This window comes from Gekko japonicus, unplaced genomic scaffold, assembly GCF_001447785.1.
Source record: "Gekko japonicus isolate JY-2015 unplaced genomic scaffold, Gekko_japonicus_V1.1 scaffold126, whole genome shotgun sequence".
NCBI lineage: Eukaryota > Metazoa > Chordata > Lepidosauria > Squamata > Gekkonidae > Gekko > Gekko japonicus.
Genome location: NW_015162477.1, coordinates 287,157 through 304,360, shown reverse-complemented (window position 1 = coordinate 304,360; position 17,204 = coordinate 287,157). Strand labels below are relative to the sequence as shown.

Genomic DNA, 17,204 nt, shown 5'->3' with positions numbered 1-17,204 from the left:
GTTCATTTAACTAGGTGAATGAACTGACAGCTGTATTTAGATGGCCTTAGAAAGATTCTACATACCATCTATGGAAGTGTCCCATATCACATCATTCTGTTGACATCATTCTGTAACATAACTACAGCTTCACAGCAGAACTGCAGAATGAAGACTGACTTACTAATCGGCACCAAATTAATCAATAAGAAGAAATAGACAGTATGGAATTTGAGAACCAAGTCCTGTCTCTTTTAGTGTATTACAGCTTTATTCAGTGATACAAACTGAGCTGTACAAAGTCCTGGACATTAACAGTATGAATTTGGTTTTTATTACAGTCAACCTGCCACACTTTTGTTTCAGATCCAACAGATACCTTAAAAAAAAAACCACAGCCACCATTCTGAACAATAGGAAACTTACAGAAGTAAAAACTAACAGCTTGATGGAAGACTAAAACATAGCATTTCTTATTGTAAGATGGAAGAACCTAGAAACTAAAGATTGATCTAATGGCAGACTTTGACATTATTTATAAATTTACAAAATAGGGTACATGGATGAAATTTGGTTAATTTCAGAAGGCACCTCAAGGCTAAAAGGCTTTTATAAATCTATAATCCTTTCACTGATCAAAAATAAACACTTTTATTGCTGCCATTCAAGTAGCAAAGAAAAACCTGTTTATTCATTCTTCAGTCTAACAAAGAATCTTCCCCCATTAAGCAAGGTTAAAATACAGAAGAATTAGACAACTGAAGCTTTCACAACTTTAGGAGTACTGTGACTTTCCTTGTGTGCTTTGTTCAAGTCAGTGGAACAGTGAAAGAGTAGTCACTTTTTGCCTGCATGTGATGTTAATATTTTAATCAAACATCCCAAGTCTCTCTCCTTTAGGCACTGAAGTACCATTTCTTCACAGCTGTACATTGTGCAGCAGTGCTTAGGAATAGAAAGTAAGCACACTCTGATGATTCCCACGAACAAGGAGAATTGGTGGCAGATCCTTTGAAAGAGTTTCTATCCAAGCCATGTACAGTGCACTTGATACTGCGCTTTTTCGTGCCACTGGCAAACTCCTACAGTGCAAGAAGGAAGGAAAAAGGAGGAATGCCAAGTTAACAGAATTAACAGTTAACAGAATTGGTTGATGTAAAAATGTTTTATTAATAAGAGATAGCTGTAATAACAGGCCATAAAAACAGGTTGCTTACCTGTAACTAATGATCTTTGAGTGGTTATCTGTGCATTCACAACCATGGGTACTCAATGCACCTGTGCTGAACCAGTGTTGTAGAAAGCTCTCAACGGGATTTTCGCACCTTCCCTCGGGCATGCATGGGAACCCAACCACGCATGCCCAGAGGGGTGGGCGTGGACATCCCGCCAGTTCCTTCTGGCCGCTGTAGAATCAGAATGATGACAGCAGTGGGGAAGGAAGGAAGGAAGGGCAGTGTGAATGCACAGAGATCATCAGTTACAGGTAAGCAACCTGTTTATCTTCGTCGTGGTCTCTGTGCATCATACCCATGGGAGAATAGCAAGAAGTGGCTCACCTGGAGGAGGGTGCTGGCAGACAGTCAATGTGCAGCTGAAGACAAGATCAAACGACTCATCTCAGTCCGATCCAGGTTGCAGACATCGAGAGCATAGTGTCTGATAAAGGTATTAGGTGTGGACCACGTAGCAGCTTTGCAGATGTCAGAAAGTGAGACTCCCTTGAGGAATTCTGTAGAAGTTGCCATCACCCTCATGAAGTGAGCATGAAGAGGGCCAGGGAGTGGACACTGAGCGAGAAGGTAGCAGAGGCGGATTAACTCTACAATCCATTTAGAGAGTCTTTGAGCACTGATTCTAGTTCCTATTCTATTGGAAGCATAGAACAAAAAAAGGCGTGGATCCTGGCAGGTAGGATGTGTTTGGTGTAAGTAGAACAAAAGCGCCTACTTAACATCCAAAGAATGTAGATTAGGGGATTAGGAATGAAGTCTGGCAGGAAAACATCAGAGTGGAGGTGGAACTCGGAGATAACCTTAGGAAGGAAGGAGATGTCGGGGGCCAAGCGGGCACCATTTGGCAAAAAACAGAGGTACGGGGGGGTCGTGTCAGAATGCGAACAGCTTGCCGACGCACCTGACTGAGGTAATGGCAACTAGGAACGCAGCTTTCCAGGAAAGGTATTTGAGATGGCATGTGGCTAGCGGTTCAAAGGGTTTCCAAGTGAGTTGGCGTAGCACTAACGGAAGGTCCCAAGGTTGGGCTGGAAGTCTGACTGGAGGATAGAGGTGCAGAAGGCCTCACAGAAAACGTTTGGAAAGGGGGTGCGAGAAGACCAAGAAACCATCGACGTGGCGCAATAGGCAGAGATGGCCACCAAATAGACCTGGAGAGAAGAGTGAGATAGACCAGATTCAGCTAACAAAAGTAGAAAGTCAAAAATGTGATTCAGACTGACAGAGGTAGGTGGGAGTTGAGAGGTTCCAAGAAATGAACAAAATCTGGACCACTTGTAGTCATAAGACTTGCGGGTAGCTGGCTTACAGGAATTCAGCAGAACCTCTGCGACACGGTTGGCGAATGGCAGCAGGCTATCCTCCAAGCAGTTAACTTCAATCGTGGGACATTGTGGCAGTGGAGATGCCCACCTGATATAGGAGGAGGTCAGGAGCTGATGGAAAGTGATGGTATTCCCCCTTGGCAAGGTCAATGAGGATCGGGAACCATACTTGTCTCAGCCACCAAGGCGTTATCAGAATGCAGTCTGCATTGTCTCTCACAATCTTGTGGACAATGCACGGTAGAAGAGGCAGTGGGGGAAACATGAAGAGGAAGTTGCGGGTCCAGGGGTACAGCAGGCCATCACCCAATGAAAGTGGGTCTGCTCCCCCACGACAGCAGAAGAGAGAGCATTTTCTGTTTGACCTGGTAGTGAAAACGTCCACTGTCAGGCTGCCCCAGTGATGGAAGACTGGTTCCAGGTAGATCCAGTTCAGTTCCCAGTCGTGAAGACGAATGTGGCCTCAACTGAGAAGATCTGCCTGAACATTCAGGGAGCCCGGTATATGGGTGGCACACAGAAAAATGTCGCAGGCTATGCACCATTCCCACTGCTATAGAGCAAGGTGGCAAAGGCGGTTGGATACTGTGCCCCCCTGGTGATTGATGTAACTGAGTGTCGTATTGTCGTCTGTGAGAACGGCTACACAAAGACCCTTGACTGACGGTAGGAAGGTTTGAAGGGTGAATTTTATCATCAGGAGCTCCAGGTAATTGATGTGATGGCCTGCGAGATGAGCGTCCCATCTGTCATCAATGAATAGGCCTTTCAGGTGGGCACCCCAGCCCCACTGTGATGCATCTGTTGTCAGAGTCAGCTGTGGGGTGGGGGTGGATAAAAAGAAGCTCCCAGGAGTAGATTGAAAGGGAGTCCCCACCAGGTTAGTCCCGAACTGCCTGGGGGGGGAGAGAGTAGGGTTGATTGAAGCTGAGTTACCGGATTGAAGCAGTTGAGAAATCACATTTGAAGGAGTCTATTCTCTGTTTGGTGAAGACGAGAACCACAGTGGTTGAAACCATCAAGCCTAGCAGTCACTGAATCTTGGAACACCAAACTGGACTGTAGGGATCTCACTTGCTTGGAGAGAGAGGAGGGTTGACGCCCTGTCTGCTGGCAATTAGGCCTGGCATGTTATGGAGTCCAGAACTGCTCCGATGAACTGAACCCTTTGCAACAGGAAGAAATGGGATTTGTCTTTGTTTACACGGAGACCAAGCCTGCGCAACAGGGTCAGTGTATGGGCTATGTTCTGGACAAGGCGATCTCGAGAGTTTGCTACTAATAACCAATCATCTATGTATGGGAAAACGATGATTCCTTGTAAACATAGAAAGGCTGCAACCACTACCATGGTTTCGGTGAAAACCCTGGGGGTAGTGGAGAGACCAAAGGGAAGCACCTTGTATTGGTAATGCTGGTGCCCGATCACAAAACGGAGGTACTGGTGATGACAGGGTTGGATATTCAAAGTGGAAGTAGGCATCCTGGAGGTTGAGAGTGGCCATCCAGACTCCAGGAAGCGGAAGAATGAAGTGAAGGGAAACCATTCTGAACCTGCGGGTCAGCATCCTCAAATCCAGGATTGGTCTGATGCCCCCATCTTTCTTGGGGATCATGAAGTAGTGGGAATAAAACCCAGCAATCCGTGCTGCAAGGGGGACTTCCTCTATAGCATCCTTGCTTAGAAGAACAGCAACCTCTTGAAGGAGTGCAGGGGACGGTGGAGTGGTGACGATGACTGGGAGGAGGTGATGCTGAACAAACTCTATCAAGTACCCCTGGGAAACAATGGAAAGCACCCGCTTGTCTGTTGTAATTTCGCGTCAGGAGGGGAGATAAGGCGCCAGAAGGGTTGAGGCTGATGAATGGCAGAGTGGGATATCAAAGGCTTTGCTTGGTTTTGACAGTCTTGGAGTGGTTGGACTGCTGAGTCGACCTGTACTTCGGTTTAGACAAGAAGGATGGTCTTTGCCCTGCAGGAGAAGTATGGGGATGCCAGGAGCACTCAGATGGGGTAAGAACATTTAGGCCATGAACGGGACCATGATTGAGGTTTGAATGTCTTTGATGAAGAGGAGACACCCAAAGTGCGCAAGGCTTTGATGCTCTTGTCCGTGTCCTGCAGGACTGAGTCAGTAGTGGCGTGGAAGAGCCCCAGTCCATCGAAGGGCAGGTCCTCAATATACGTCCGAGTGTCAGTTTGAAGTGTTGTGGTTTGTAGCCAAGACTGCCTACGCAGGGCAATGGCCAAGGTCATGGTTTTGGAGAATGTGTCAAGGGCATGTTTTGACTAATTTGTTGTTTTGCTCCTTTTGGATCTTACGGGCCAGTTGATTATTGTCCTCCGGGGAGACAATTAAGAACCTCGCTAAGTTGCTCCCAGAGGGCATACTGATAGTGACTCATGCAGACCATGTAGTTGATCCTTGAGTGCACCTGCCGAGTAAAAATGTCATCCAAAGGAGTCCAATTTTCTACTCTCGTCTGATGGAGCAGAATGAGTTCTCTTAGACTTTGATGCTGACGTGACAACCATGGAGTTAGGTTTAGGGTGATTAAAGAAAAATTCCACACCAGCTTCCTGGACTTTATATATATGGTCAAGGCCGGAGGAGACCGCTGCAGAAAATGGTTTGTCCCAGGGTGCCTTGGCAGCTAGCAGAAGTACTGCAGACATCAGCAGAGCAACAGCTGTTGAGGTGTCTAATTGAAGACGGCATATCACCAAGGGCTGCGGCTGAACCACTGACAGTCCTAAAGAGTGGGCCACGCATTTTATGAGGTCACCATAGGAAGTCAGATCCTCCAAGCGGAATATGGGAAGATCATCAGGAACCTTAGGTTTAGGAGAGGGATCTTCAGGAAAGCTCCGAGTATCTAAAACAGCAGCGGAGACAGAAACCGGAATAGAAGCAAGGGTATCAAGAGGGTGCTCCTCTGCCTGGACAGGATGAGGTGGTGGCATTGATGCTGGGCGTTTCGATACCAGAGGAACAGGTGATCAATGTCAAGGAACCTTCTGAGGAGAGGAGGGTTCAAGAGGTTTCAATGCTGAGGCTGATGGAGCAGCCCAGGGCATTCTAGGAGAGCATGAGCAGCGGGTAGACAATTGATCCCAATCCAAAACCCAGCTGGGTTTAACCAGGGCATCGGAGATGAAAGTGGGAAGGCGCCATAAAGATATTGAAATCGACGTTGGTCCCAAGCAACCATTGGTGGTGCTGTAGAGTGGAAGCCCCTGGGAGACCTACCCGGGGAGTGGGCACGCCTTGGTGACTGGCGATCTCAACTGAGATGAGGGAAGTGATGCAGAGCATCTACATTGTAAAAGTAGTGCCGATCAGTATCAATTGGTGATCGGGATCAATGGCGCCTAGGAGGATCGTCGTCGATGGGAGACCAGGATCGATGGTGATGACATGGATCAACCTCAATAGCCAGTTGGGACCGATGTCGACAAAGAAGATTGGTGTCAGTGGGAGAACAGGAGCAGTTGGTAGCAAAGGAAGATCTTGATGGCAACCGATCTCTACATGGCGAGTGACTGACAAGAATCTCAACCTCACCGACATCGGAGGATGCTTGAGTATCCGAGAACTGTTCCAACATCGGGGGGTTCAGTTGTTGAATAGGGGAATCCAGAAGCTGAATAGGTGGTGTAGGCATCACCCTCGGCAGATCCAATGTCGGAGCCGCCATAGGAACGGGTTGCGCATGTGGGGCAGAGCTCTGCGCAGGACCCATGGTGCCAGCTGTAATGCTCGTCATAAGGGATTTGTGACTGCCCTTAACTGAGCTTTTCTGTCCTTTATCCAACTTGTCTTTCTTCTTCTTCTTTGCAGGGGTGGACGAAGCTGATTGGTTCGATGTTGACTGATTGATGTCGGAGGCTGATTTCGATGAGGGAGGAGCCGTCGAAGTCAAGGGTTTTGAGGTCCCGTCGACAGGGTGACTGAAGGTGTAAGAGCCGATTCTAAGAGGGCCACATGTAGTCACACTGCTCTATTTTTTCACGTTTGATTGGAGAATTTGGCACAGTGCGGGCAGGAATCTGGGCAATGGGCTTCCCCAAACAAAGGACACAAAGCGTGTGGCTGTCGCGTGGTGCAAGTTTGCTGCCACAGTTAGTGCATCTTTTGAAAAAGACCCACTTTTGTGCCATAAGCAGAAAGTAAAAGTAGAAGGTGAAAGAAGGTGGAAGGAGGGGGGGGGAGAAGCCCGAAGGCCAAACTGAGGAAATAAAAGGGGTTGTTTTTTTGTTGTGAAACGGGAGTAGGTCAAAGAAAAACAAGAGAACAAAGGGAAAGAAATCCCGGAGAGCTGAATCTGAGGAAAAATCTCACCGACCAGGAAAGAGCTGCTAACAGCGCGGCAGTCAGAAGAGAACTGGCAAGACGTCCACACCCGCCCCCTGGGCATGCGTGGTTGGGGTTCCTGTGCATGTCTGAGGGGAGGCGCAAAAATCCCATTGAGAGCTTTTTACAACACCGATCGGTTCAGTGCAGGTGCACTGTGTACCCATGGGTGTGATGCATGGAGACCACGACGAAGATCCATCATTTGGGGCAATACCTTAAGAATTGTACCTGATATACACTATTGGCAAAGTTAACAGTAATCAGGTTGCTTAGCATTACATGCCTTCTAAAATTTCAGCAGTCAATTTAAGAAGTACCTTGTCTTCTGTAAGAAAATACATATCCATTTCACTCTGCGCACCAAATCAGAGACTGAAGGGAAATTCAGACCCCTAAATTTCATTGCCTTCTGGAGTTTTGGACTTTATTATGAAGCAAACTTCTGTGGAGGATCTGAGCATCTGGAAACATTCAAAGTGCTTTCTGGCTTAACTGCTGCACTTTCAACCTGGCTCTCCCTGACCCAAGCAAAGATCTATGTCCTATAGCACCACCAGTAGTAGCTCTACCAGCTGGTTCTCATGTGCATTCCTTATAAGTTTCCTATATGAGAAAAAACCCCAATATATAGAGGAAACAATGTGAACATAATGTGTTAAGTAGGTAGAATATGGAAACAATCCCAAAGGTACATCACAATAAAAATGAAAATCAGACTTTAAAGAACTGGAACATTATCACAACTTCTAAAATGGTAAAAAGTAAAAGAAAAAAAAATCTACGCTCCTATACTGACCAGTCAGACCTTAAGAGAACGGGCCATTGGTACTTACCATGAAGGGTCCTTCTCCTCTGAGATACGGAGGACATCTTGCTGGGTGTTTCCCACCCTTTCCTTAGGGAGGCAGGAACTAAACTTCACTTCCTGTCCACTAGGTGGGATATGCCCCTCAGCTCCAGTTACGGGACTCCAATGAGCAGTAAACCTTGTAAAAAACACTATAAAAACACTATAAACTGTAACAATTCAATAGAATAGGACCCAGAAAGGGCCAACAGGTATGAAAAGAGATAAGGACAGGAAGGACTACCCTGAGCCATAGACAGAATAAAAGTTAACAGAGAAACCAGAGAAACCAGATAAGACGATGAAAGGGAGGGCCCAAGATGTCCTCCGTATCTCAGAGGAGAAGGACCCTTCACGGTAAGTACCAATGGCCCGTTCTCCCTCTGAGCGGAGGACATCTTGCTGGGACCTCCTACAGCAGTGTCCATGTTACTTGGGTGGGTCATCGTCTTGGTCTGTCAGAATCCCCTGAAGAACTCTTCGACCAAAGGCAGCATCAGCAGAGTCGAGGAGCTCGTCCCTTTCAATCGCCATGCGGTTAGATGAAGCCATTCAGGATCCGGGTGCCAAACCGGTCCCTGTGTTAGCATGTCTGGTGACACTGGCAAACGAAGAGGAGGTAGGACCGATAGTGCTCGAAGGTCCAAGAACCACAGTCTCCTGGGCCAATAGGGGGGCCACTAGAATGACCTCCGCCCTGTGTTCTCTTATCTTCCTCAGCAGTCTTGGGATAACCGGTGTCGGTTGATATGCGAACAGCAGGCCCTGCAGCCAAGGAGACGTTAGGGCATCTGTTCCCTCCGCACTGTGATGATGGAACCTGGTGAAGTACCACTCCACCTGAAAGTTGTGTGGCGAAGCAAACAGGTCCACATCTGGCAGACTGAAGGAGTCCACTATTAGCCAGAACAGGTCCCACTTCAGGGACCACTCCGCTTCCTGAAGATGGAACCAGCTGAGCCAATCCGCCTGAGAGTTCAGGGTCCCCTTTATGTGTTTTGCCCTGATGGAGACTATGTTGGACTCCACCCAGATGAAAAGTTTGGTTGCCTCCTGGCTTAGATGTGGAGATCGCGAACCTCCCTGGTTGTTTATATATGATTTTGCTGCGATGTTGTCCGTTCTGATCAGGACATGACAACCTGCTATTTGAGGTTGAAAATGTAGAAGAGCCAGTCTGATGGCTCTCAGTTCCAATACATTTATAGGAAGTTTGCTGTCCTCTTTGGACCATAGACCCTGAGTCGGAAGGCTGAGGTATATTGCATCCCAACCCTGAAGGCTGCATCCCAACCCTGAATTGTCTGTGACAATTTGTTCCCATTCCGCTACATAATATGCACGGCCTCGGAGAAGATGGCCGTGAACATTGTACAGAAGAACATTGTGATGTTTCATGATCCTGGTCTGGAAAAGTCTCAAGAACCACTGGAGTGGTCTCGCATGAACCGGGCCCACGGAACAGCGTCTATACACGAGATGAATAGGCCCATCAACTTGGACAGGGTCGTAAGGAGTGATTGTCTGCTTCTGATGATTTGTCTGCAAAGGTCGCAGATCTTTTCTGCCTTGGACTTGGGCAGAAACACAGTGTTCAGCGATGTGTCCAGTATCGCTCCTAGATGTTCTATGGACTGGGATGGACTTAAGCAGCTCTTCTGCAGATTCACCAGAAAACCGTGAGACTGTAGACAGTGGATGGTGGTTTCGGTGTCTATTACAGACCTGGAGCGAGAAGGCGAGCGAATCAGGAGATCGTCCAGGTATGGATGGACGTGTATTCCCTTCTCCCGCAGGTGGACTATTATGAATAAGCATCTTGGAGAAAACCCTGGGGGCGGTTGATAGTCTGAAGGGGAGGGCCCTGAACTGCCAGTGCTGCCCCTGGACACAAAACCGTAGGAAACGTCTGTGACCGGTGAAGATTGGTACATGGAGGTATGCCTCCGTAAGGTCGATAGATGTCAGAAATTCTTACGGCTGGAGAGCCTCCGCTATGGAACGGAGGGTTTCCATACAAAAACATCTCAGACGAACAAATTTGTTTAGGAACTTTAAGTCCAGGATAGCTCTCCAGCTTCCGTTTCTCTTGGGGACAGTGAAAAATATGGAATAAACGCCGTGCCCCTGTTCCTCTGCTGGAACAGTCTTGATGGCCAGGGTGCTGGACAGATGCTGGGTGGCGTCCAGGGTCCTTTCCAGCTTGACAGCATCCTTTATGAATGGAGAGGGGACAAAACGGTCTGGGGGTCTGCTGAGAAACTCGATGGAATACCCCTTGCAAGTGACTTCCTGTGCCCACGCGTCCATGTCGGAGTCGACCTAGGCCTGGTGGAAAAGAAGTAGTCGACTCCCCACAGGCGCAGGATGGTAGCCATGCCTTGGGGTTCTTGACATCTCTGCTGGACTTGTCATCCCTGGGAACGAAAGATCTGCCTCGTCTGTTGAAGAAGGCATTTCTTCTGAAAGTCTGCCTGGAAGGTCCCCAAGGAGGGTGTCTGCCTTCTCTGCTGAATCTGTAAGCTGATCTTTGACCTCGAAAGGAAAAATTAGTCAGGCCCCTCCGGTCTGCTCTGCCTAAGGATCTGGGCATTGCTTTCTTTTTGTCCTTTGTTTCAACAAGGATCTTGTCTAAAGCGTCGCCGAAGAGTCTGTCGCCTGGAAGGGATATGCCGTAACAATGCCCTTGGCATGGAGATCAGCTTGCCAGGCTCTTAGCCACAGGGTCCTTCTGGAGGCTACTGTTGAAGCCAAGGCTCTAGAGGAAAAAACCATCGCATCTAGGGTGGCATCAGCGGAAAAGGAGGAGGCTTGTAGCAGTCTATTAGCCCCTTCAGCCAGGTGTTTGTTGGACTCAGGAATAAGTTGGACCATCTTCTTAGACCAGGCAATGGAAGCTCTGGCTACCATGGTAGCTGTAGCTGCCACTCTGATGGCCATGGCTGTGGCTTCATGGGCCTTGCGCAATGCAAACTCGGCCTTCCGGTCCAGGCTATCTCTGACCAGGCTATCTTCTCCATCCTCCGAAAGCAAACCAGAAGTTTGGAGTGCTGTAATTGGTGCATCCACCAGGGGGACCTGCAAGAGCTTGTCACTAAAGTTAGGCAAGGCATATAACTTTTTAACGTTAGGAGGGCAATGCTTATTCGCCATAGGTTTCGACCACTCCTTGACTAATTGTTTCTCTAAAAACTCAGGGAAGGGAAAAACGTTTTCGAAACCTGGGGTTCTAGGAAAGTAGTCTTTGCTCCCCCTGGGTCTAGACTCATCAGAATGCTCTGAGCTGTTGTGGCCTTCCGCCTTAGGCTTGGGAATGAGTTCTAAGGCAGACATTGTCTTTTTAAGTAAGTATTGGTAATCCTCAGATTTGAAAAACCTCATGGAGGGTTCAGGAACCTCCATCTCCTCTTCTTCCTCCTCCTCATCAGAGAAGAATTCTCCTTCCTCTCTATCATCGACCTCACTATCTCCCATCTGAGAGAGATCCCATGTAGGGTCTTCCCTCATGGAACAATAATGGCCTTTCCTGGCCGCTTTAGTTGGCCAGCGAGGTCTCTCATCATTCGGGTACGGCCTGTTCAGGTTACCCTGTGGGTAAGGATCGATATGTGTATGAGAGTGACTTGGGCAGGAAGTCCCTGAGGGGGGATCGCGGTGAAGGGCAGCAACCTCCTCCCTCATAGCCTGTCTAAAGAATTGCATCACCTCAGGAGTTAATAACACATTGATGCCCCTGTCAGGGTTACTCATGGGTATGCCGGGAGGAGTCTCAGACTGAGAAGAACAAGCCGCTCCGGCCCCTTGGGCAGTAGGAATTGCCGTAACATCACCTGAGCTTATGCTCTGGCTTATGGAAGCAGTGACAGCCGCCCCGCAGCCTCTCCCTGTTTCCTCAGGGGTTCGTTGTTTAGCCGGCCGATTCAAAATGGCGCCCACTTCGTGCTCCGTAGGCGGAGAGTGAGGCCACTTTTTGGCGCGCTTGTCTTTCGGCTCTGCTGTGCGTGCTGTCGCAGAGGGGGTGAAAGAGATGTCTTTCCCCCTTCATGGCTCCTCTGGTGCTGGCATAAGGGCTTCGCCCCTTTCGGAGTCGGAGAAAAAACACGTCTGAATCGTCCCGATCCGACATGCCTTGGTAGGAGCGTTGGGTGGGAGAAGGCGGATGAGGAGATTAGAAAAGGAGGAAGAGGAGCAGTAGAGGAGGAAGGAAGTAATAGTTGAAGGTCAAAAGGATTGAAAAAGGTCAGAAAAAATAGCTGGGTAGCAAATAGCTGGAAAAAAGGCACGAGTGCCAACTAAGTGCTGCGCTCCCTACAGAGGCAGGAACGAAACTGGAGCTGAGGGGTGTATCCCATCTAGTGGACAGGAAGTGAAGTTTAGTTCCTGCCTCCCCAAGGAAAAGGTAGGAAACACCCAGCAAGATGTCCTCCACTCAGAGGGAGAACACAGGACCCCAGACTTACTGAAAGTTTCCTGTTTTAAGCCATTTTTCAAAATTTCCAAGTCACTTGGCCGAACACAGGAAACAGTCCAGCTGTTCAGGCTGAACTTTCCAGTGCTGACCAATACACATTGAACTGAGAAACACTGAATAGAGACACTTTTAAAACTTGTGAATGGGGTAATCATATCATGAGGGAGTGAGACAAATAACCAATAATAAAGTGTAATGCAAAAACACTGACACTTAAAATGAATGTCTGGTCTGGAAGTCATCATTTGTGGAGGCCTCTTTACAACTCCGGAGTGATCAGGAACAGAGATACAGGTACTTCATGTCTTCTACAACTATCTGGTGCAACATTACTTAATAAAGGTCTAGCTAGAAGATTCTAGACATAGGAATTCTACAATTAGACATCAGGAAACAGGCTTCAGGCAAAGCAGTGAAGCTTTGTTGTACATACAAAATGGAACTAGATCAACTTGAGCAGTCTTAATGGCAGCCTATAAAGACTGTGTTCGTAACAAATTCATGTCCTAAGCTCTGAATTAGAGGCATAATAATTTTCACTTTTCTAATAGTTTCTGGATTATTGCTGAATGGTTTAAAAAGATTCTGTTTCATATCCTGACTCCTACATGGGAGTCTCAGTCAAGATGACCAGCTCCATAACTGCTTAGCTCCAGCAATACTGTAGCATCAGGTGCTCCCAGACTACTCACTTGACCCAATTGATGGAATAACTTAATTGTTACAGCCCTGTCAGAGCCTTCAGAAGGATGACATCACACATCAGGTCCCCCATTTTTTACCACAAGAAAAAGTGACTGCATGTTGTGCAAACTGTAATCAAATTTAAAATGTTTGTTGATTTTGTAGCTGTATGTGCTTGTCACAAACAGCAATGATCAAATACTTTTATAACAATCTAACTGCACCTTGGCCCCAACTTTTGGGTTGTTCCATCCTGAACTGAGTGCACAGCACAAGCAGAGCACATCGGTGGGGTAATTATACCTAATCCTGATGGCTCAGCTATATTTAGCCCTGATAAGATTTTGGAGGAAGCAAAACAGTGACTCCACCAATTTATTTTGTAGTTAACGCTATAAAACAATGCTGCAAAATGATGCTGCCCAATTAGTCAGTTATAACAACACCCTCCATTGCAGGGGAGGCCAAACTGCAGTTTGGGAGCCACATGTGGCTCTTTCACACATATTGTGTGGCTCCCAGCCGGGTGGCATGCCTCCCCAATCAGTCTTCCCTTCTGCAGCCAGTGTTCCCCTCCCTGAGTAGGCTTGAGGTGGGGGGGGGGAGCAGAGAAAGAAAGCAACTTTAACTTTAAATGCATTCTCAAAGGGGCCTCCCTGGCTTGGAGAAGGCATTTTTCTCTTTAAATCCCCTCTCCAAGCCAAGCCAGCTGGCTGGGGGCAGGGAGGGGGCTTAGAGGATTAATTTAAAGTTAAAGTTGCTTTCTCCACTCCACCTCCACTCATCTATTTGCTTTCTTTATTTCTGTTTCTCTCTTTCTCTCTCTCAATTCTTTCCACCTCTTTCATTCTTTCCACCCTTTTCTTTGTCTTCCTTCCTTCTGTCCTTCCTCCCCCCTTCCTCCCCATCTATTTGCTTTCTTTGTTTCTTTCTCTTTGTTCTCCCTTCCTTCCTCCCCCCATCTATTTGCTTTTCCCCCACCTTTCTTTTTCTCTTTCTCCCTTCCTTTCCTTCCCCCTCCCCATCTATTTGCTTTCTTTGTTTCTCTCTCTCTCTCTTTCCACCTTTCATTCTTTCTTTCCACCTCTCTCCCTATCTCTTTTAAACACATAAAAATCATTAGCAAACAAATAAATATAATTGGACAAATAAATATCGTTATCATTATCTATTTTACCCCTTTTTGTTTTTATTTTTGGCAGTCTCATTTAATGTTAATAAAAAGCAAATATGCATATTTTTCAATGAAAATGTGTGTAATATTTGTTCATGTCTTGCGGCTCTTAAATATTGGATACTTATTCTATGTGGCTCTTACATTAAGCAAGTTTGGCCACCCCTGCTCCATTGTTATTCCATATCTGACGATACCCAGGGTGTCCCTATAGCTGGTTTCAACATCTGGGACTGGGTGCTTCACTGTGATGCTGCAACACATAGGCAGTCAATCTCCCATTCCAAATTCTCCCAACAGTTCAAATTGTTCAAAAGGAACCATGACCAGTTCCGCACTGACATTTTTGTCACTCGTTTGTCCCTACTGCTTCAGGGTTCCCCCCCCAAAAAAGTGTTTTGTTCTCTCTAGTAATCCCAGAAGGAGCAAAACACATGTGGAAAGGGGGGGGGACCCAAAGCAAAAGGGAAAAATGAGTGACAAAAATGTCAGTGTGGAACAGCCTCATGTTAGAGCCTCCTACTTGGTTAATATCCCTTCTCACAACCTCAGATTCAGAAAAGCTGTTTTTTCTTCTCTCAAACACTAATCCATTTGTCTCTTATAGAGTTTCACTTTTTGCTTTAGCAGCTAAGAAAATATGGGCTACAGCTGTATCTAGAGACTCTAATGTTTTTTATTTGATCAGTACCTTTTGGTTAGATTAACACTGATACTTGTAATGGTGTGTGCGTATGTGTGTGTATATATAATTGTTTTATGTGTTCAGATCGTAATAGCTTTTGGCCACAGACAATAAACTTTACCTGTTATAATCATTAGAACATTCTGACATCATGATTTTCCTTACATTAAATTAATACCCAACACCAAATATCTTTGCTTCCCATGGGGGAAAAAATCTCTTTAAAGAAAAAGATACGCTCAATATCAATACAGTATTTGTGAATGCTTCGGGAGATAAAGAAAACGATGAGTAAAATGCCTCCAGTGGTTGATCAAGCTTTTTAAAAAATTAATATTGTGCCTTGTGTCTGAGAACACAAAAGGGTTCAGGCTATGAATTGCCCACACGTGAAGTTTGCAGAGGCTGATATCTCCTGCCTCCACCTTCTCTTCAGAAACACCATGACCCACAAAAAAGCCCTAATGGTAAGTGTCACAGTACAGCCATGAACAAAATGCCACAAGCATGAAGAGCTGCAATAAAAAAGGGGGAAGTGGCCTCCATCCCTCTTGGGCTAGTGGAGAGTTTATTCCATTGAGCTTCTGCTAACAAAGGAGAATCACCTTCCCATTCAACTGCCCTTTTTTGCAGAAGCCCTCCTGGCATTTTATCCATGATGATCTTGCAACCCTCAACACGGACTTTTGAGAAGTATGCTAGGGGAAAGATCTGCTAGTACAAAAAGTGGTTTGTGTGGGCAGTTCATAGGGTCGAGCTTTTTTTTTTTTAATGGTAGTGGCAGTGGTACTAGTGATATTTTCTCAGCAGTTATGGGGTTATTAGCATCCAGTGCAAATGTGAAAAACCATAGGAAGCAGTACTTACATAACAATTAGATTAGCTGTGCTTGAATGCTCTTTCAGTAATTCATTTAGCCGAATCTGTCGGTGACTCTGCAATTCAAATGAGAACACTGGTGATGTAAGACAAAGCAAAAGAGACCTATTAAAAAGGAGTTGCAGGAGATCAAAGCCAACTGAAGAGTTAGACACAAAAGAGTTAAAACAGTCAATACTGTGAATGAAAGGAATTATAAATATACCTTGGTTTTGTACAGCTCAATTTCATTATCTGTGATTCTCCAAGGTTCATCGTCTTTCATTTTATCTGCAACATCTTGCTCTTTATCTTCTTCATGAAGTCTGAATGGCTCAATCATTTCATCAAAAGCTGCAATGCTAGAAAGCATTTCATTACATAGTTGGTGCTCAAACTGTGAGCTGAAATCATTATACTAAAGACATGGAACTAAAATGCTGTTTTATTCGCAAAGATAGGAGATAAGTATGATTTTTGCCATTCTGTACTATGATGTTTTTAAAAGACTGCATAACAATCAGGTAGGATTCGCCATTTCTGGACATGCAAGGACTTGATAATTCCTAGTACATTTTAGAAACTACTTCCCACCTTTTTAAACCAGTTTTGAAGCTCCCCACACTTTAAAAAAAAACATTTGCCATCTAGCATAGGGTGCTGAGAAACAACAGCCCAGAGCTGCCTTTGATACACAATATCATAAATAATAAAGGATAGGTTTACGTTTTAAGACTATATTTCCAGTTCATTTACTGGTCTAAGATTTCAGATTTATTATGCCAACATAATGCATCAAGCTCTGTTAACATTTTGTCTTACTAACTCTTTAAAGTAAACATTTTATACTAATAAATGGAAAGGTTAATTTTTTTTTAAACCCCCAGAGGGGTATTTTTATTTTTTCAATAAGACTACAAACTACAAAGAAAAATATAGGCGGGGGAACTACAACTATGGATAAAGGAAAGATACCCACACTAACTAAAAACCCAAGAGTGGGAGACCCCCTTTATGTCAAACTTAATATTAGTATTAAAAGAGTTAGTAAAACAATATACTTGTAGAGTTCTTGTTTTTCACATTGTTCGGTATTAGTAAATTAGTTATTATGAGAGAACTTTCTGAGCATCTTCTTTATTTCAAAGAGCCATTTATCAGAGTCCTTCTGCCCTTACTTCAGCTTTCTGTCTCTAAAATCATATACAGTTTTCATTGCTCTCGCACCCGCTTCTGCAGCAAAGTCCTCATCCGTTCCCGAGGCAGCTGAGTCACTTGATTTAGTTTCTTCCTCTTTAGATTCTTCCCCCGATCCCAGCTGATGTCTCAAGAATTCCTTGGCTTTGAAGATGGAGTCTATTTTCTCCCTTCTATCGTTGATTTTAAAGATGACACCTTCAGGAATCGCCCACCTGTACTGTATACCGTTTGTTTGAAGAAAAGTAATTAACTCCTTGTAGCTCTTTCTCTTCTGACGAATTTCAAATGGAATGTCTTTTAAAGTCTTGATAATTGTATTCCCAAATTTCTGTGGAGTTGCTGAAGTTGCCTTTGATATAGCATCTCTGGTCTGTCTTCTTGCAAATCT

At 45.7% G+C, this 17,204-nt stretch overlaps 1 protein-coding gene across 1 annotated transcript in view; it reads right to left on the bottom strand.

Annotated features, from left to right (window-relative positions):
* Window positions 1–502: 502 nt before the first annotated feature.
* Window positions 503–17,204, bottom strand: part of SLC12A2 (solute carrier family 12 (sodium/potassium/chloride transporter), member 2) — a 91,235-nt gene continuing 74,533 nt past the window's right edge. The window contains 3 exon segments of the mRNA XM_015405796.1: window positions 503–1,061; window positions 15,626–15,693; window positions 15,843–15,978. Coding sequence (XP_015261282.1) covers window positions 926–1,061; window positions 15,626–15,693; window positions 15,843–15,978 — 340 coding nt within the window. The 3' untranslated portion in view covers window positions 503–925.